This window comes from Vipera ursinii (genome assembly GCF_947247035.1).
Source record: "Vipera ursinii genome assembly, chromosome: 1".
Lineage (NCBI taxonomy): Eukaryota > Metazoa > Chordata > Lepidosauria > Squamata > Viperidae > Vipera > Vipera ursinii.
Genome location: NC_139512.1, coordinates 43,240,896 through 43,263,263, shown reverse-complemented (window position 1 = coordinate 43,263,263; position 22,368 = coordinate 43,240,896). Strand labels below are relative to the sequence as shown.

Here is a 22,368-nt window from a genome sequence, read left to right as displayed (position 1 = left end):
TTCATGAAATAAACTTTTACTGCAGAATTCTTATATAATTTGCCCATCTGATACATTTGTTCCAGTCTCATAGTAGCAGTCCATGCATCTGTACTGTGTTCAAAGACAGCCCCCATGTAGAGTGCCTTAGAGTTCAAAATGTTGTGCCTTATTATATATGTTAGAATATAAATATTTTTAAAGTGAATCATTGGATGAAATCTTAACGTAAAAGGCTGTTGGTAGCATTTTTATATCATTTGGTCTATTTGCTTTTCTGCAGGTTGGAGATCTCCAAAGAAGCTATATAGAAGCTCAGAAGTCCAAAGAAATTTTTCCAGAGCATGTAGACTCTCAGCAACTTATTAATCAGTTAAAACAACATTTTGCCAGACTTTGATGTACCTCCCATCAAAGAAAATATACTGCTCAAAAAAATAAAGGGAACACTTAAACAACACAGTGTACTGTATTTAATAGTAGGATGTCTTATTTTCTGTTCCCTTTATTTTTTTTGAGCAGTATATTTATTTTTCTTCAAAACTGCAGACGTATGCAAAATTACAAAGAATTATCAGAATATTTTTACATTTATATGCTGAGAATTTTATTCAAACTGGGAGCAAACTGAGGATTTTTACTCTCTCAGATGCTTAAAAGCTGCTTTAGTAGAATCTTATCTTTTATAAAAAAGAATCCCTGACTAGTAGCAGCCTTCATTTTAGGTATATTAAGTGAAGCGAGGCAAATTTTAGTTTACCTCATAATGAGTAATGGGAATATTTCCATACAGGAACTGCTTTAAAATGTACCCTTATTGTTTCATTCTTTTTTCAAGGAAGCATTTTTTTCTTTATTTATTGCCTACATTGGTGGTTTTATCTTGTTACAGTAAGCAAAATTGTTCACCTTTTTTTTTGCACCAGAACAGTTTTAGACTGTAATTTTTATTTAGGAAGATCACGGGTTATTATGTGAAAAGCACAAGTGTTAGTGTTGATGAACTAAGGAATGTACATGTATCCCTGTATTGCTAACCTGGTATATATACTGTGTCCAGGTTTAAATTCATGGCATTCTTTGCTCATGATTTTGGGGTCAATGAAGGCTGTATACCAAAAGGAACGATTGGTATTTGCAAAGAAAAGCTTGTTTTCTCTTTCTTTCGCTGTCTGAATGGGTATTAATGAGGCAGCAGAAACAGAAAAAGAGGTACAGTTGGATCTGAGGCTTCAAAGCAGTGAAACCTAAGAGTGTGTACAAATCTGAATGCCTGACCCCAACAGGGTAAGTCACCTTTAGAAGGAAAGGCAAAAGCAGTGACTATGAAAATATTTGCCCTCCTTAGTTTTCCTTCATTTCTGAATCCAAATTGAATTCTGGACATCTGCAGTGGTTTAACTTTATTTCACATTATTTCCCAGGTCTTTTTATTGCTGCAAATTATAAATGCCATTTACCTTTGCATCATATGTAAACCCATAAAAGGTTATTCAAGTTTGTTAAAATTAAACGGCCTCTTTTTCCTATATAACCTTTTCCCCATATAACCTTCTTTTTCCTATGTAACCTTTTTCCTATATAACCTTCCTATATAAGAAACTATCATATAATCCTACCACCTATAGAAATTTCCAGCATATTTGCCTGAAGTTAAAAAACTATTATTTTTCAATTTAAAAATACTGTTTTAAAAAAGCAACAGAACATAGCCAACTGTAGACCACTATCCATATCAATTTCCAGCTGCAATTTCTCCTATAGATAATTGTGCAGTTGGTGCAATATAGATAATATTAGCAGTTTGCCAAAAGCAAACTCCATTTCTTTGAAAGGAGACATTCCTGCCACTTAGTTTTCATTTAGTTCCTTACTCAAGCCCATTTATTCATTCACCTGCTTCATTTGCTAAAGCAGACAAAACTTTAATATTTCTGGCTCAAATCAGATGAAAAGAAATGCGATCAAAAATTAGAGGTTTTTCTAAATTTAACCTCATTCCTATCAGGTTAATTTGCATGGAAATGGATCATTCATTCATTCATATCTATCAAGATCCATTTCCATGCACACACGCACACACACACACAAATCACTGTACTCAGGATTGATTTAAATTATTGAAGAAATCTAATTCTACAGACCTAAATGTTCATATGTAATTATGTATATTTTAACTTAAAATAAATTCTTTTAACAGATCACAAATTCTTAAAATTCTGGAAACCATTATCATGCATGCTGAATTTATTTAATACTTGGTCTTTTCATCTCTCTGTAATCAAGGGTGTTTGAATATTTGCAAATAGCTACTTGAATATGTAATATATTACTATGGTCTTGTTATAAGAGATTAACAAGAACATCAGAACAATAAGACTTTTAGTCTTCTGTCTTTCTATAGTTTGTGTAAGCATCAATGAGCAAGCAAATCAGCTAGGCCTGAAGTAATCCTCCTTTAGTTCATCTAGTATGACAAAGCATGATATGATGAAATGTTTCAGAAAGTAGCCTTCTCTATGGGAAATTTCTAATAGGACAAGTGAACCACTTCATATAGTGGCAGTCTTCCTGAAACATAGTAGCATGTGTATGACTTGGGGCCAGTGTTCTTTACTGATAGTATCTGATTATCTTTGTAGTGGGCAAAATGTTATACTGCTGCAACTATCTAGTACATCAAAAGAATTGTTTTGAAGCTACCTATATTTCTACACTTCTACATGTAAGCAACTGTTTTACATTAGGTAACGTTAATAATGTAGAAAAATAATCTACAGAAGCCTGTATATTGTTTCCTTATTAAGTTTAATTTCCACTGGTCTGCAGGATAGAGTGCAATTTGTGATATACTCATTTCAAAATAATTGATTTAATTGCCAGTTCCAAAAGTAAAAACATAAAAACATAACCACAAATATCTATAACTTTCAAAGGCTGTCTTACATCAAAGAAGCTTGCAAAGCTATTGAAGAAGCAGAAAATCCAGTTAAAGATAGGACAATATTGGATGTTGCTGATTTCAAATCATTGTAATCTACCTTCATGTTTGAGATGCAGCAAACAGTTATGGGCTTCTTGCAGGATTCCTATTAGCAGATGGTGCAATAATAATAATAATTAATAATAATAATAATAATAATAATAATAATAATAATAATAATAATAATAATAAGTTGGAAGGGACCTTGGAGGTCATCTAGTCCAACCCCCTGCTCAGGCAAGAAACCCTACACCATTTCAGGCAAATGGCTGTCCAGTCTCCTCTTAAAAACTTCCAGTGTTGGAGCATTCACCACTTCTGGAGGCAGGTTGTTCCACTGGTTAGTTGTTCTAACTGTCAGGAAGTTTCTCCTTAGTTCTAGGTTGCTTCTCTCCTTGACTAGTTTCCATCCGTTGCTTCTTGTCCTGCCTTCAGGTGCTTTGGAGAATAGCTTGACTCCCTCTTCTTTGTGGCAGCCCCTGAGATATTGGAACACTGCTATCATGTCACCCCTCACCCTTCTCTTCATTAAACTACACATACCCAATTCCAGCAACCGTTCTCTATATGTTTTAGCCTCCATCCCCCAATCATGCTGATGGACTACTGCTGAAATCACCATGATCGTTAGCTAATGAAATGCTGTAAGGGTCTTTGCCATCTGTTATTTGTACTGATTAACAAGTTGGGGAAATCATCTGGAGGCTTGGGTTGAAATACCATATCTGTGCACAATGCCCTATCTCAGGGGTAGGCAACCTTGGCTCTTTTATGACTTGTGGACTTCAACTCCCAGAATTCCTGAGCAAGCATGGCTGGCTCAGGAATTCTGGGAGTTGAAGTCCATAAGTCAAAAGAGCCAAGGTTGCCTACCCCTGCCCTATCTGATACCATAGCTCTGCAAATGACATTTGCCACGTCCTGTATGTCCAGTTTCAGAACAGTTTACAGTAAAGAGGCTGCAGTTAAATGCATATCGAACAGTAACAGACTGCTTTACCAGCCATTGTCTCAATATTGCATTTCTGCCAAAGGACCAAATATGCAGTGCAGTGACTTTAATGTATTAGGGCTAACCAAAGAAACACTTGCAAGAATCAAAACATTTTATGCTACTTTAGGCTATTACGGTAATCTATGCCCTAGTCACATCAAGGCTTATCGTAACTGTATATTTGCCTGAATTTTTTTTTGATAATTCCAAAATGCACTACATAATTTACTGGTCAATAGGAGATGGATCAGATCTTGTGAATGTATTTGCCACTTTTGTACTTCTATAACTGTTTGGTTTGCTACAGCGACCAAACAGGATAGGTACAGACTCCAACAGATAGTTAAGACTGCAGAAAGAACAATTGCAATCAGTCTGCCTTCCATGGAAGACCTGTATATCGCACGAGAAAGAGGGCTGAGAAGATATGTGCAGACCCCTAATATCCTGGACATAAAACTCTTTCAGCTCCTTCCCTTAGAGTGCTGCTATAGGGCATTGCATGCCAAAACAACTAGGCACAGGGATAGTTTCTTCCCTTGTGCCATCACTCTGCTGAACACCTAATTCTCACAGTACTGTCTAATGTTTATGTATATTTTACCCATGTTGTATGGTTGTAGCATTATTATCCTTATCTTCCTTACTACCCCTTTTATTGGTGCTATTATTATTATTATTACTCTTGCTTTGCATGTACACTGAGAGCTTCTGTGCCGCAGATAAATTCCTTGTGTGTCAAATCATACTTGGCCAAATAAAGTTCAATTAATTCAGTTCAATTCTTTTTCAAGTGATCTCAGACGCTTGGAAGAAGAATCTGGAAGAAGCAAAACCATAGACGGGAGGGAGGAGAGAAAGAAGCCATAATAACAATTTGAAAAAAATGAAGTAATTAAAGTCTAGGAACTAAGCCATAAAGCAATCAAAGAGTAAAGAAACTGTTAACAGAGATAAATAGGCAGGAAGGATTGAAAGAGGGAGGGGAGAATTTAATGTTTGGGTGGAGAAAGGAAGCTTTAAGGTTTAAACTATATAGGACATAAAAATAAAAACAGAAATGAACAGTATCTAGAAATGTATAGGAAGAAGGTTTAATAGAGTCATGAATAAAAATTCTTGGTATATTTTTAATAATTGTATAATAAAGCACATTTTGTAATAAAAAACCTGTTCTATGTGATTACTGGCATCTCTCAATGACGGATTATAAGAGTATTACAGTCAGAGCTCAGCTACACAGCCATTTACAATATTAAAGGAGGAACATACAAATAAAACACCCGGAAAGGAAAAGAATGATAATAAAAGAGAAATGAAAAATCAGCTAGAAAATAAATGTACACTAATGAAGAAGAAATTTGCCTTATTTGCTCCAAGATTTACAAATTTTATATTTTATTTTCTTGCTAATTCTGTGGGAAATTTATTATTTCTGTCAACTCAGCCTTAATACAGTAATATTAAAACACAGATTTAAAATTAGCTAAGATTGCGTGTACCATGCATAAGAATGTGTCCCAGCTTTTATAAAATGTTGAAAACAAAAAAATGAATTGATGATTTATGGGTATGCTGATTAAAAAATGGTTGAAAATGGAACATTTAATATAATTTTAAAGAGGAGAGATACTAAATGTAACTGCTGTAAAAATCCAAAGTCACTTCTTTTTAAATCCTTTTTTTACTACTTCCTGCACTTTTCCCCCTTCCTTCATTTTTCTTTATATATTTTCATGTTTACCTTTCACTTTAGAGTTGTAAATTGAGGAATCACTGTGATCAGACCCAATTTTACAACATTTTTCGCAGTGATTTTAAGTGAACACCACAGTTGTTAAGCAAACCCATTGAACCCAATAGGCATGTTTTGCTGAATACTGGAATTAAAATCTGGAAACTGGCAAAGTACTGAAAAAAACCTGGTTACATAACCACGGGATGCTGCAAATAGCCGTAAAGGTGAGTCAGTTGCCAAGTGCCCAAAATACAATCACATGACCACAGAGTTTGTGTGTGGCCATCATTATTTTGAAAAGGGTTCATAAATAGCTTTTGGGAGGTCTGTTATAGGACGAGGAGTATCTGTACTAGCATTATATAAAAACTGCTTTTCTACCCCACCTCTCAACTATAATCCATATCCTTGTTTCACATTGCACTATTGTTTGATTTTTATGCTATATAAAATCAGCATGCCCTCTGATTTCTCTCTTACAAATAATGAAACATGCCACCAACAAGCTCCACAGAAATGCATAATTTATAAATTTTTTCTTTGTGGTGATGGCAGGTACACATTGTGCCAGAGCTGACCTAGAAATGCCATTCTCACAGGTTGCCAGTGTATTGGAGCCGTTTTCAAACTAATATAGAATTCTTGCATGACAGTGTCATGAATTCAGTTGAAGGTTGTTATATTTATTCAGTGGTAACCTTGCATAGAATTCTCATAGTGCTATACATAAAGACCCAAATCAAATGTTCCTTTAATGGAAAATTAATTTCTGTTCAGTAAAAATTATAGTGAGTTAAATTCTCAGACAAATAGGACTAGGATTGCGATTTAAGGTGCAGCAACAGAGTCTTCTGCTAGAGGAAAAGGCAAAATGAATAAGATTTCTGAAAAGATGAATTCAGCAAGCCAAAAATGGATTGTTTAAGAACAGTATTCCATATCTCTTAAGAAATGGTAGCAGTGTATCAACATGATAGTGTCTATGCAAATAGCCAATCATCAAATTGAAATCACAGGTTTTCAATTTAGGCAGCGTTGAAACTATCTGCTTTTTCCAAAAGGTTCTGTCTGACTTGATATAAAAGAGCATAGCTAAATCTGCTTACTTACACAGACTTCTGCTGTTCTTGGACAGTGGAAGACCATGAACTCTCTTCTAATCTGGTGCTGTCTTCAGCTTCACTTTATATTTAATTTTAATCCCATTTTTTCCACTGTGTTCTTTGACTTTTAGTACTAAGACTTGCAGATCCGTTGCATTTTCAGCTATCAGGACAATGCCATCAGCATAGTGCAGGTTATTGATGTTTCTTCCTCCAATTTTAAAACTATACTAATCTACAGTACTTCAAATCCAGCTTTCCTTAATATATATTCTGCATATAGAATGAATAAATAAGAATATCTTGTCACACTCTTTTGCAAGTCTTTATTTTGCACTTTTTTGTACTCTGTTAAATATTCTTTACATTGGTTGGATTTTTCTTATGGATCAGATATTTTTTTCTTACAAATCATGGTATTTTTCTTTGCCCCTCAATGTCAACTTAGTTTTGTTTTGTTTTACTCAAAACAGAAGAGAATATATGTACTACAGGGCTGAACTGTAGAGTCCTTAGTGCTCTCTGAACTTGGTTGTTTATTTGCAGACATTTTATTAGGTAACATCAGAGAATAAAAATGTTGGGTGCCATTTACTTATCAGTTTTAACATATTTCAAGGCAAATTGGGACTTCTTTGGGGGGGCGAAATGAGGTACCAATGTTTTTTTGCTGTTTCTACAGTTATTCTCCCCCGTCTATAACACTTTCTTATTGAAAGCCCAAAAGGTTCCAGATAACCCTTATCAGAGTAGGTTTCTCAGAGAATATGTGCAAGCCATATGCCATTATGCAGAAAAAAAAGAGGAAAAAAAGGAAAGCAAAACAGACCATTTTTCAGATACTATATTAAATTACAGACAGAAGATGTTTGTGTATCTCTTTGCTCTGACCTGCATTTTTTTCCACTATTTTTTCTACTATTCTTAATCAACATTTTATTTTATTTTATTTTATTTTATTATATTTATATACCGCCCTTTCCCTGAGGACTCAGGGCGGTTTACAGGGAATTAAAAATCAAAACGTACAAAAGTTAAAACCAGATTAAAAAATATTAAATTCACCCTGTACACTTAAAAACCCCAGTTAAAATTTTAAGATAAGATGAACAATCACAAATCTATGAGAAAGAAATATGGAAGGAAAAAAAGAAAAGACTTGGAAGATAGGAGAATTGGAGAAAGAAATTCGTTCAGCTAGAATATAGAATACAGATTGTAGAATCATAGTGAGCGAAAGAACAAAACATGCTTCTGAAAGTTTTTCTTCAATGTAGAAAATTCTCAAGTAGCAACTGCAGTGTGGACCCAGTAACTTTACAAAGGATAGAACTGCAGGCAAAGAGATCCCAAAGCATTAATGCCATGTGATAATGGGGAAATATTAAATTTGCTTTGCAGTATCTGTGGGTAGTTTTGTGACATCTGGTTTGAAATTTATCTGCTTTGACATTTTGGGGGGAAATAACTTGGACTGCTGCATTCTTTGTTTTTACTACTGTTTTATAGCTTAGATCAGGGGTGTCAAACTGCCAGCCCATGGGCCAGATGCGTCATGTGAAAGCCGCGCCCACCCCATTGCCGGCAATGGCAAAACCGTCCCGATACGTTGCGCAACGTCGCAAGTTTGACATGTCTGGCTTAGATGTTATTGTGGATATATTTTAATGAATATTGTTGTTTAATATATTTATATATTGCAGCCATCATTTTGCTAATTAAAAAGTAAAAAATAAAGCTCTCCAAGCAAAAACCTATCAACTTCAATGAGCAATGAGTTACCTCTGCTTTGCCAGATTCTGATTTTATCAGTTAATTGTCTTTTATAAAATAGAGGCGCTTTTAAGGTTTATTGGCCAGAATTTCAACAGCATTTTAATTAGAATATAGAAGTTTGTTTCCAAAGTTTGCAGAAACAAATGAAGCTGAGCTTGTTTATATCAATGGAATTCCTACCTACATCCACCCGCCCCTTTGTTTTCATGAAGATATTGAAGCTGTAGATGTAGCGCAGACCCTTTCCGCTCATGATAGTTAGGATAGCAAATTCAAGTGAATCTATTAGCTTACCTATAGTATAACTTACTGTGCAAAAATATCAACCAATTTTTTTTAAAAAAAACTAATCTCTCAAAATGTCAGTTCAACAAGATGTGGAATTTAGAAGAACACCAAGAAAGTTGCCGAGTGCAATATTTTTGAAATTCAAGTACAATTAGTTTCATTTCCAGGATAAAACTATAGAGGAAAATTCCTCAGTACTTAAAGAAACCAAGCAAAATCAAGCCATGGAGTCTTCTACTGCACCATGAAACTGCTGGCTAGAAAAGATTGAAGCTAACAAGAAGGGATACTGGCTAGAAGTAATTGAGATCAAGTTGAGGAATTAAGTAAATAGTAGAGAGAGTGCCAAAGAATACAGTATGAAATTCATACTTCAGTCTCTATTACTGAACATTTGATTTATTTTGTGTGTTTTTAATCCACCTTGTAAATTCAAAGGAAGTTATTAAGGTCTGCAACAAAAATGTGGATTTAAAAAACATGAACATAAATGAGAACTACTGAAGCCTGTGGCTGCAGTGCTATTGGTGTCCATAAACACATGGCCATCTCCTGTTTTTCCCACAGTTATGCTCCCATTATAAACATAGTGGTTATGAAGCTGTATTTTTGGGGTCTGTGTCTACAAGCACACTGTGTTCTAAAAAAACCTCCATCCACCATAAACTCTCATTCAAGGAAGAAGCTCTTTCTGCATCTTATACTACTGAATTTACTGCATTTGAACATTTCTTAGGATATGCTCAATAAATAACAAGGTAAGGCAAACCCAAAGTATTGTACATCCCTGGCCAAAAGAAATGATGTTACCAATAAAGGAGAATATTTGTAGCTCAGGAGTGAAATGAGGAGTCCTTGCTGCCCTCTGAGCTTAGTTGTTTTCTTGCAGACATATCATTATCCAAACTAGGTTAACTTAACTGATGATGATACCTAGTCTGGGTAATGAAACATCTATAAAGCACCAAGGACATCCCCTCAAAATGATGTTACTACATCTGAAACTAAATTGTAGTCACAAGCTATTAAGCCAGGAGAAGCCAAAAGACAATCTAGGATGAAAGATTAAGGATATAATCAGGATGACATATAACCCTACCATAATTTAGGATGACATTGTTGATCAAGCAAAATTTAATAGAAGGAAGAGTTGTCTTATTTTTTCCTGGGTAATGGTTACTAGACTGCTTGGTACTTCCTGGCTCATCAGATGCATCAGCCCCATTTAGATCCAGGGGTTTTTTGCTTTGAGTCATTGACAATTGCTTTCAATAATAACCAAAAAGCCTTGCTATCTAATCACAATACTGAGAAATTTCCTTTTTTCCCCAGAAAAACGATTTAAAAATAATCTTTTCTGCAATCAGACAGTCAATGTATAATCCCTTTAAGTAACTACACATAAACTAATATCAATTCTAACTCTAAAGAAATATTAACAATATGGTTTTGTTGAAGGAAAAGTCTTCATCATGGTTCAGTCCAAGCCAGGAATAAACAACATGGCAACTGCTTTAGAAAGAAAGTTGCAGTTTACTGAAGAGGAGAGCCAGACAGAAAGATGGCTCTGGAAGAAAATAGAGAGCACATGTAAGGAGTGGCTTTTTATATCCTCTGGAGCTCTTGAGGTTGTTTCCTGTTCCTGTTTGAGGCTTTGTATTTCCTGTGTCATATATTTTGACCTGTATCCCTTTGGCATCTGTAAATTAATCCTATATATCCTGTCTTAGAGTTTGGGTTGGGTACATAGATTTTAGGTGTCTGTCTTCTTAATCTTCTAGCTGGGGACCTCCAACCTTCCTGGATTTACATCTGCATTTCTATAGAGCTGGTTTCTGCTTGGGGGAGGAAGACTTGGGGCTATTAAGAAAATTGGGCATGCTTTTCTGCCTCTTTAAGATCCTTTGAGGAAATATATTTTTCTACCCTTTTTAATATTTCCTTCTCTGGGGGTCTGACTTCCCACAGTTTGCAAAAGCTACATTTTCAATTTGCAATTTTCCATCATTCCTTTTTATTATTCTCTTTCATGTATAAGATTGCTATACTAAGAACAAAATCTTGACGTTTCATATTTTACTTCAGGGCAAGATGCCAAGATCTCTTAAATCACTGTGCTATATCTTTGTTAAACAGAAAACTGGAAGTGAATGTTGTATCTTAAGTGCATCCTCAGCATACGTTGACTATACCTACAAGAATTTTCTAAATAGAAAAATCCATTATAGGCACTCTTGAAAAAAATGTATCAGTATTAAGGACTATGCAAAGCTATAAAAGTATTTCAATGTACAGGAGTCCTCGACTTACAACAGTTCATTTACTGACCGTGAAAAATGTGATTTATGACCATTTTTCACAGTTATGACCTTTGAGGCATTCCCATGATCATTTGATCAAAATTCAGATGCTTGGCAGCTCGTTCAAACTTATGACCGTTGCTGTGTCCCAAGGTCATGTGATCACCTTTTGTGACCTTCTCACAAACAAAGTCAATGAGGGAAGCCAGGTTCATTTAACAACCGGGTTATTAATTTATCATCTGCAATGATTCACTTATTTGTGGCAAGAAAGGTCGCAAAATGGGGAAAATTCACTTAACAAATTACTCTCTTAACAACAGAAATTTTGGGCTCAATTGTGGTCATAAGTTGAGGACTACCTGTAATCTATTGGTATTTTGAGTCTCTATCTTGTCATAAAAAATCCAGAAGCAACGGCAAATCTTTTCTCTAAATAAAACAATTTCATTTTAATACTATATTTACAAAGCTTTTTCACTTGTATCCTATTCTCAGTTCTCCAAGACTCTGATGATCCACATTCCATTTCAGCCAGACTTTTGTACTAAAAAAATCCAGCTTAAAATCAGACCTTTTGCTTAAAGTGATCAGTTGATTGCTTCTATTTAAAATATCAAAGCAAAATAAGCTGGGAGATCCATCTCAGAAGGCACATAACACACCTCTGCTTCAAAGAATAAAAAATGAATGTCTAAAGCATTCCTATGTTACTAGCACAAGTCAGGGATGAACAATTTTAATTCTCCAGGAACTGTTCAACATCAGTTTTATCCAGCAGGGACAATGTTGTGGATGTAAACTGCTGGGAGTTATAGTTCAGCAATAGCTGGAGAGTTACTGACTGTCTATACTTATTAGAAATTAGGTAGTTATGAAGCCTCTTTTGGGCTGATTATATATTAAATATAGAAAGAAAAAGCTGACTATTAATGGATAAAAAGTATGTTGCGATCGCAGACTGATACCCAATATACATATGAGGATCAATGCTTCTGGATTTGATCCTCTCACAAACTCAGGAAATTATTTAAATTTAGAGCTGGTGAAGAGAAAAACAGATTTTTCATCTAGAAATGTGTGAGGCATACTGCTTTACGGCTCATTCTCTTGTTTACATAGCACTCTGGATGCCTTATAATTATCTTACACTCCAGCACATTATTTACTTAATTTCACTGATTGTAAAGGTAATTAGGTACTAAACTGCTATACTTTCCTGTGTGTGTCTCTAGATATCTAGCAGTATGATAATTTTTTGTTTGCAAAACAAGTGTTAGTTTTCAGCTACTAAGCTTATGCAAAACATTCAGGATGAAGAACCAAATCTTCAAAAAATCAGAACAAAAGTTTATAGAACTCAGTACTGAATTACAGATGCCTTAAATATTCAAACCTCAAACTCTAGCCCTATACCAATCTGGCTCAAATTTCTATTTATTTTGGAGAGCAACATCCAGAACTACCTCACCTGGTCAAGATTTTAACACATCTGGATCAGAGAGCAGAGCACCACACAATATTGAAGGAGGCTGGTCTAATTTGGTGGAAACAGGTGCCCAAGATTTTATGCAGAAGCCTTTCCATCTGGAAATTGAATGCTGAATGTCAGAGTACAAAGCATGTTCTCTAGCATTAAGTGAAGTCCCGTCCCCCAAATATGCAAAACATGTTATGGACATCAGAATATAACTTAAATGTATGCAAGGTGAAGCATATCCAAACACAATATAGTTTATTGAAGACTAGGAACCTTACAAATATATAGTTAGTATTTTCCTCCTTTACATCTGATTCTGCTGGCAATCTTTCTGAACTATATTAATTTAACACAAGCTATATACTTAAGGTAGCATTAACAACAACTTCAATCAACTTTTGCACAGGGAGAAACAGAAAACAGACTGACAATCCAACAATTATTTTTATTCAAGGCAGAAGAAAAGACTATTTTGCTGATTCTTCTTCCCCCTCATAGCATTGCCTTTTATTCCTGACACAGTTCACAGTTCTGAGGAATCATTCAATCCACTCTAGATGTATAAACATGAAACACGTTGTTGGAAGAAAAGTCTTCATCGTGGTTCAGTCCAAGCTGGGAACAAACATGGTGACTGCTTTAGGAAGAAGGTTGTAGTCTATTGAAAAGGAGAACCAGACAGGAAGATGGCTGGCAGAAAAGAGAGTGAACACATGTAGGGAGTGGGTTTTTATACCCTCTGGAGCCTTTTGTTTGGAGTTGTTCCTGTGGCATGAACTTTTGACTTGAGTCTGTGTGTGCCTTTCTGGTATTCTGAGGGTGATGGGTTAAATCCTATTATGTCCAAAGGTCATATCCTGATTCCATGGGGCTGGGGTATTTTAGGTCTTTGTCTTCTTAATCTCCTAGCTCCCTGGATTTACACCTGCATCTCTATAGAGCTGGTCCTTGCTTGGGGGAGGGAGACCTGGGGCTATTAAGAAAAACTGGGCATGCTTTTTCTGCCTCTTCAAGATCCTTTGAGGAAATATATTTTCTTGCCCTTTTCTGGGGAGCTGACTTCCCACAACGTTTTATGGTGCAGAGATTGGAAATAACTGGTATATAAAAATATAACAAAAAAGGGAGATGCAGTAGACTCCATTACACAAATTCCTCACGCTAACAAACTTTTGCTTAAAATCATACAAAAAGACAAAAGAGCCATACTGTACATGGAGAACAAAGTACAGGGCAATTTAACTGGATTATGTTTTTAGTATTGCAAAGGGAGTGAAACATTAACATTTAGAGTCTGTGTTTCCTAAACTATTTTCTTTCTATTTTACTTTCTATAGTTCCACCAGCAACTATAGCTGAATGCCTGAACTTGCAGGAGACAAAGCTAAAAGTCTTCTCCTCTCCCATCAGCCCTGTACACTCTGACCTCACTTCCTGTGTTGAACAAGCAAATAGACAGTTTCAGCTGCTACCACCTATCTTCATGAATCCTTCACTTAGTAACATCCACCTAATCCTGACATCCACCTAATCCTTTCTGTTTATACATAGATTTGGACAAGGATGCCTTACTGGATAATCAAATCAAATTTATTACAGCCCTATGGCCAGAGAGAAACAAAATATCAAATGAAAGAATATGTATGTATGTATGTATGTACCGGTATGTATTCTTTTATTTGATATTTTGTTTCTCTGGCCTTAGGGCTGTAATGATTTGATTATCCAGTAAAGCATTTTTTCCCAAATCAATCTCTTGGCCTGTCAGTTATACTTCCACTTTCAGTACTTTCTCTGTCTTGTCAGATAACATTTGTTCCACATCTGTCATTCCTTCATTAATGTCTTTTGGACATAGAAGCAGAGATCATTACTGACAGTGTTGATTTTGTAGTTACTAATTTCTGATTACTGTATTTTCCGGTGTATAAGACGACCCGGCGTATAAGACGACCCCCTACTTTTAAGAAGTTTTTCAAGGTTTTTTGTCTTATACGCCGGAAAATACTTACATGCCCTGCCCTCCCTGTCCATCGCAGAGGAGGCGAAGGCCCGACTGGCCCCGCCGGCCCTCCCGCTGCTCCCGCGCTTCTGCCGGCCCCCAAGGCGCAGCGTTTCCTGGGCGGCAGGCAGCGCCGGAGGGCAGCCGCCACCCCGCCATGGCCGGCGCCCCTCCTGCTTCCCCCCCAGGCCTTGAACTTCTCCCATTCGGCGCAGGGCGGGGCAGCTCCGCCCGCAGCCTCTTTTTCATGTGCCGCTTCCCTCTCACCGTCGGCCGAGGCGCGCTCGGCCCAGGCTCCCGGTCCCTCTTCCCGGCCGGCTTCCCGCCCTGCTGGACTGGGCGTGCAGCCTCTCGGTGTGGCTGCTTTTCCTGGGCAGCCTGGCGGTGCGGCTCCTGCGCTTGGACCTGTTGCTTAGCCGGCGGCTGCTGCTGCGCGTGGGGCTGCTGGCCGTCCTGCCGCTGCCCCTCAGTGCCGCGCTCATGGTGGCTGCCTGCTGGCTCGTCTCGGCCAGCACCGCCCGGCGGAAGCGCAGCATCGGACGGGAGCAGGACTTCCCTGCCGGCTCCCGTCCAACGCTCTTCCCTCTGAGGCAGCTGCTGCCTCAAGAGGGAAGAGCGTCGGACGGGAGCCTGCTCTTCCCTCTTGAGGCAGCAGCTGCCTCAAGAGGGAAGAGCGTCGGACGGGAGCCGGCAGGGAAGTCCTGCGTGCGCGCGCGTGTGCAGGACTTCCCTGCCGGCTCCCGTCTGACGCTCTTCCCTCTTGAGGCAGCTGCTGCCTCAAGAGGGAACAGCGTTGGACGGGAGCCAGCTCTTCCCTCTTGAGGCAGCAGCTGCCTCAAGAGGGAAGAACATCGGACTGGAGCCAGCAGGGAAGTCCTGTGTGTGCACGTGTGTGCAGGACTTCCCTGCCGGCTCCCGTCCGACACTCTTCCCTCTTGAGGCAGCTGCTGCCTCAAGAGGGAACAGGGTCGGACGGGAGCCGGCTCTTCCCTCTTGAGGCAGCAGCTGCCTCAAGAGGGAAGAGCGTCGGACGGGAGCCGGCAGGGAAGTCCTGTGTGCGCGCGTGTGTGCAGGACTTCCCTGCCGGCTCCCGTCCGACGCTCTTCCCTCTTGAGGCAGCTGCTGCCTCAAGAGGGAACAGGGTCGGACAGGAGCCGGCTCTTCCCTCTTGAGGCAGCTGCTGCCTCAAGAGGGAACCGCGTCGGGCGGGAGCCGGCAGGGCAGTCCTGCACACGCGCGCACTCCCCAGCTGCTAAGGAGTAGCCAGGGAGTGCGCGCATGCACAGGACTGCCCTGCCGGCTCCCGCCAGACGCCACCCACTGATTTTCCGGCGTATAAGACGACTGGGCGTATAAGACGACCCCCCAACTTTTGAGGTGATTTTCATGGGTTAAAAAGTCGTCTTATACGCCGGAAAATACGGTACTAATTTCTGGCCCAATTCTTCAAAGATTAACTGAAATTAGGCTTAAATTCATTAGTCCCCTCTAGTGTCCAGTTTCTGAAAGCATCACTTGTCTTTTGTTATGACTTGCAGTAACTAAGATAGTCAAAATTAAATCTTTCCCTTGAGAAGCTGTTTATTTTTTATAGTTAATTTCAAAATCTTATAGTAAAAGTTGTCAATGCTGCTAACATTGGATATTCCCACTCTGACAACTGTTGAAAATGCAGCCATTTTCTCTTCTCCTTTACTAAGCTTTTTCTTGCTTTTAGAAATCAGGTACAGTGGGCGGGGGGATGTTGGGATGAAAGCTCAGCTAGCCATAATAATAACACTACTGCAAGAAATGAAGGACAAGCTGATAACGTTTTGGCGGGCTGAGGAGCTGGGGAGAAAGCCCACGCTTTTAGCTAATTGTGAAATGTGATTTATGATAGCTTATTGGGGATGGGAATTGCACTTTGTTACTTTGTATCCTGGGGGAAGGGAATTTAGTTTTTGGGTTCAACTATGTAGTGCCAATACTTTGTTTCGTAAATAAAATGTTCTTTAAGGAAGAATTTTGCCTGGAAGTTCTTTTGATGGGTTTCATCTGTTGGAATCATGACATTAGTATTCCATTCTGGACATATAATCTGCTTATAACTTTCTTGGATCAAAATCTTATTTAGCTTTAGAAGATAAAATTTACTAAATTGGTGTCCTTTAAAAGGTTTCACTCTGGTTTTGAGGAAAATGAGCTTTCCAGAGCGCATGTGGGCGAACTCCCAACCTCTCTTTATTCGGAGGGCTTCCAAGGAACCAGTTCACCATACCTCCCCTGGAAGTCAGATATGCCATGTTCCTTAAAAGTGCTTGTATTTGATAGCAATTTATTCTATTTTGAACCCATCTCCAAATAAATGATCATACAGAGCACTTTTGTTAGCATCAACCTGAGTCATCTTTTGGCTCATATAATTGGAACATAAAACAATTCTGTCAAAGGAGAAAGCTGGAAAATGCAGCAGTGAACACAGAAGTACAATAGAGCAGGATCCAATTTCAACCTTTCAAATTCTTCTTAATGAATTAGAGAGGTGCCTTTCAGTCATCATATTTAAGTCTTTGCTTCGATCCAAACTGTTTTGCTTCAGTAAAAACAGTCACCCTGGTCAAATTGCTACTGAACTTGTCTGATATAATAATATTAAAGAAAGTGCAAAGTAAATGGAACATGCACATTAATTAAACTGCATTAAGCAATAAAAATCAGTGACAAAATATTTTGTCTAATTGTCCACTTACATCATTTATTCAGTCCTTAAGAGGATGAATTTATTTCTCAACCGAAGAGAAATTGTCCAAAGTTTTAAAATGATATAAAGTAGAATTTTATGCACCACAAAAAGTAAAATGAAAAAAAAAGTTGATCCCTTATCCCAAGGTTAAGAACTACTTCCCTTTTTTGACCTCTGGACTTCAACTCCCATAATTCTTGAGCGAGCATCGCTGCCTCAGGAATTCTGGAAATTAAAGTCCCAAAGGGCTGTAGTTCACCACCTCTGCCTTAGCCCCAAAGTACTATTGTGCTGAAAAATAACTATTGTTTTAATATTTATATACTGATGTTGTTCATGGCAAGCATCAAGCTCTGACATTCACAAACACCCAGTTCACATATAAGACAGTCAAAGGTATTGACTGCACATCCATCAGTGAGATATGATTCTTGGTTTCATACCGAGTTGGATTCACCCAGCCGCTTCCTCTGCTGGAAGTAGAAAATGGTTGATCTTTTTAAAAATCAAGGAAAAAAGCTGGTGAGCTATGGAGGTGCAGTGGTTAGAATGCACTATTGCAGGTTGACTCTGCTCACTACCAGGAGTTTGATCCTGACTGGCTCAAGGTTGACTCAGCCTTCCATCCTTCCAAGGTCGGTAAAACAAGGATCCAGTTTGTTGGGGGCAATATTCTGACTCTGTAAAAAGCTTAGAAAGGGTTGTAAAGCACTATGAAGTGGTATATACCGGTAAGTCTAAATGCTATTGCTAAGGAAACCTCGGAGCATCTCCTCAGAGCCTCAGATTAAAATGCAGTATTTTCCAATAATAATTTTATTAAAGATTATAATATACAATTTTATATTTATAAAAATTGACATAAACTAAAAAGAAGAAAAGAAAAAGTAGAAGATGCATAAAAGAAAGATAAAAAGGGGAAACAGAAATAAAAAACAAAAAATATAGTAAAAGAAAATTATATTCTTCCACAACTAATCAGCGCCATACCTGACCACAACAACCAGAGCATAAAGCCGACAGCAGCACAGAATGGCCATGCACGACGGGACAGCCACAGCCACTGAAGAACGAGAGGGTATTGAGATCACAGTGAGATTTAGGACATCAGAGCGCAAGAGAGCAAGGGACATCCTGTCTAATTACACGTCCCATGAAGATGTGGACAGCTGACAGGAATAAGAACGAGGTTCCTACAGGGACACCGAGTGACCATGCACAGCGAGACGGGCATACACAGCAGCTAGACGGCGAAAGGACATTGAGACCTCAGCGAAGACTAGCTCGTGCGGCGCAGCTGGCTCTACAGCAACCGGGCAAGGGAGGGCAGTCTATAACGAGGAAATCAGGCAAGCATAACTATACATTTATGATTTTTATGTATTGTTTGACCTACGCATCTGCTTCTTGAGGCTATCCTTAATCATATAAACCAGCAGTCCCCAACCTTTTGGAGACTAAGGGCTGTTGTCGTGGAAGCTAACTTTTCCACTGACCGAGAGGGAGGGGGATAAATTCGGTTTCATTCACTCAGCTGCCACTCACATCCAGGTGTTCACCCCATTTCCTAACAGGGGGACCTAATCTAAATCATCAGAAAAATCCTACCAGATCAGGGGTCCATCTGGTCAGAATCTAGTGGCCAAACAAGAAGGTAATAGCTTGTTATAACCACATGAGATTGTCAGAGCAACACTATCTTCAAAAATTCTCCTTTGCAGATTTCTTAATAATGAATACTTACATTTAATATAATTAATTGGTGTCTTCTGTTGCACTCATTTGTAAATGAATGTAATTTTGTTTTAATCCTCTCGATTTCAACATTAATGGTTTGGGAAGAAGATTGTATCCTTTTAGCTCCGTTCCTTTTGGGATATGCCAGAAACAGCTACATCAGCCATTTGATTTTGCCTTAATGTTTTTGTGTCCTAGAATCCAGATAAACAACTACTGTGCATATAGTGTACAATGCATTGGATATTATATAATACCTTGCATAATTCTCTAGATAAGATATTGTTATTGAGTTACAAAAAACCCACAACCCTGGAAAAGTAGTGTGCACCTCTATAATCCATCCTGGCATAAATAAGAACTCCACAGTGAACACTGACAAATGGTTTAAGAAGCTCTTCTAAGCCTCCTTAATCCTGAATTACAGAATATTAAAGCTCTGCAGAAAGTATGATAGATAATGGATGGAATCTTCAAGAAAACAGACCCATATGGATAAAAGTATCCTATATATATAACCACCCAGTGACTAGCTTCTACTGAAGATATGCAACATCAAGTCAGTGGTGGGATTCAAATATGTGAACAACTGGTTCTCTGTGTGGATGCCGTTTCTGCAAGTCCATTCTGGGCTTGGGCAACAAAAACTTAGCTACTGGTTCTACCGAATTGGTACGAACTGGCTGAATTCCACCACTGCATCCAGTGTATCCAGAAATATGAAAATTGGGAGAGAATGTGGATAACTATTTTTATTGCCAATTACAAGTTATATAGAATGGGATAGAAGATTTTGCTTTTGAAAGACAGGCCAGATGTTCTTTAAACTTCTCCCTAAATGTAGCAGATCACTGGGCGAGCTTAATTAAACTTTTATTCCTGAGGTGATAGATTTTTAAAGGTAAAGAATTTGGGCAACAGAATATGTATAAATATAAAATAGCCTTGAGGATTTTTGAGAGGCCATTGTGTCTGCTTCATATGTCAGGTTCATCCATTCTGGAAGCAAAAGGAATGTTACAGGGAGGACAAGCACAATTTTGTTAACAACAATATCTCATGTAGCCTTATAGATATGACACGACATCTTTAACATAGCTGACCTGAAAAAATAATATCCAGTACATTATGGAAACACCTAACTTTCTGGAGAAAGCTGGAATGCTGGGAAAGATTGAAGGTAAGAAAAGAGAATGAATCACCAGTATAGTGGATAGGGCAAATTACACGGCAATGGGAGTTCTTTTGGAAGACCTGAAGGCCAAGCTAGGGACAGATCATCCTGAAGAAAATGTATGTGGTTAAGAGTTTATTTCTTTATTCATTTATGGTTCATATTTCTTAACTGTCTATCTCCCTCGGAGAGGGGCTCTGGGTGGTGTACAATAAAATCAATAATTAAAAAAAAGACTTCTGGTTTGACATTCCAGCATAACGGATGCAGAAAAATGGTGCTCTGTCTTCCGCATTCGATTTCGCCCCGCTGGGGACCCTAAAAAGGATTAAAAGTTGCCCGGGGAGGCGACAAAGAAGGAGGGGACCCTCGTTGATCGCGGAGGGTAGCAGCCCTTCCATTTGATTTGAGGAAGCCCTCCAAACTGGCAGACAAAAGACTGGCTACATGTAGCCAGTCAGAAGCTGCTGACAACAGAAAGAAATAAGCACTAAGAAGCAACTTTTGAGCAACGTGGATGAAACTGGGTGAGACTCTATCCTCTCTTTATAACTTTAAGATTTTTCCTGGAAAAAAATGCCCAAAGCAAAGAATCCTCCCCTAGGAGAGAGGGAAAGGGAATTTCCACCCCATTTCCTTTTTTTCCCTAGGGAAAAAAAAAAGCGATGAACTAAATTCTTGGGGGAAAACGGAGAAAATTATAAGATTAATTTGGAATCAATATAGATATATAGCCTTGAAATTTTGGGACTAAAAGTGCTTTTGAGATTTTTTTTTAGAAAAGAGACTTGAAAAGCTTGCAATATTAATTTGAAGCTGGAAGAAGGCATTAATGACATCTAGTGGCAAACCACGGCACTACAATTTATTATGCTTAAAGGAAATTTGGCCTGAAGCCCAGACTCAGATAAGACTTTGGGTGTAACTTGGAAACTTTCACTTTTGAGGACTGCAGCTGGAGAAGGGGAAAAAACTCTTGGGCTGCTTATCTGCATGGCAGAGACAATAAACTATTTTGAAATTGGCCTGCTTGGATTATGAATATAAATACTGACTTTTAGAGCTGTGTCGTGGAACTATTCCCCTGTAAAAGAAATAGGCATGACTGATTGAGATGATGGAACACTTTGGATTATAAACTTTTGATTGATGAATAACTTTTAATTGCTTCTTTTCTCACTGGACAGAAAAGATATGTTTTTCATTGGACAGAAAAACCTGGACTTTGCTTTTATTTGTTTAGGGGAGACCTAAGGATGGACTGACAGGCTGGCTGGATAATTTGGATTTTAAATGACAATTGACTGAAACTTTTTAAATCTCAAAATAGATTGGACTATAAAGAGCACATACAAAAACAAAATGGATGTTCCACACTTAGTCTTAAATGGTAAAAAATCATCTCTCCAAAACCCCCAGCTTCACATACCAACAAGAAAATGTTGATGAATCTCAGAAAGAAATTCTGTATTGAAATCAATACAAGAGACAATTGTCTTAGCTCAAGATGAAACTAAAAATAACACAAAGGAGATAAAACAACAACTTTCTAATCTAAACTTACAAATTCAGAAAATGACTACAAAGAAGGAACCAGTAACCCAGAAAATAGAAGGAAAATTAGAGAAAGCAGATCCAAAGGTGGAGGACCTAAAGGAAGGAATTAACAGACAAACTCAGACAAATGAAGAATTAGAAGATGCAGCGATAATACCGGAAATGGAAAAGATATCTTACTTGTCAAGCTCTCAGAACACATTTGAGGATAAGGAAGAAGAGCTGATTGAATGGAAGATAAAGCTGTCAGAATTGTGGAAAATTGGAGAAGGAGGGAGGCTGTTTAATGAATATAAATGGGCTGAGTGTTCTTCCAAAAATAATTTAATCAAATTGTCTTTCTTACTTCAAACAATATACACAAAAATAGGGGAAGAACTACAAGGACTCAAATACATTGACTTGGAAAGTTAATTGGCAAAGGAAGAAAGTCAGAGTAAGACTGAAGAAAATAGAGGGTTTGACCCATTAGATGGGACATTACATTATTAAATAGATGTTTGAACGTGGCTAAGAGAATAGACAATTGTTA

At 38.0% G+C, this 22,368-nt stretch overlaps 1 protein-coding gene across 5 annotated transcripts in view; it reads left to right on the top strand.

Moving 5' to 3' along the window:
* The window catches only part of TTC8 (tetratricopeptide repeat domain 8), a gene marked incomplete at both ends in the record, with an annotated part of 41,324 nt that extends 40,935 nt beyond the window's left edge, over nucleotides 1-389 (top strand). For 3 of the 5 annotated variants that reach the window (XM_083349780.1, XM_083349778.1, XM_083349777.1), the window contains one exon: nucleotides 263-389. In XM_083349780.1, the coding sequence (XP_083205906.1) occupies nucleotides 263-379 (117 nt within the window). The remainder of the gene's footprint in view (nucleotides 1-262) is intronic. The other 2 variants (XM_083349781.1, XM_083349779.1) reach the window with 1 other exon arrangement.
* Between the last annotated feature and the right edge of the window lie 21,979 nt (nucleotides 390-22,368).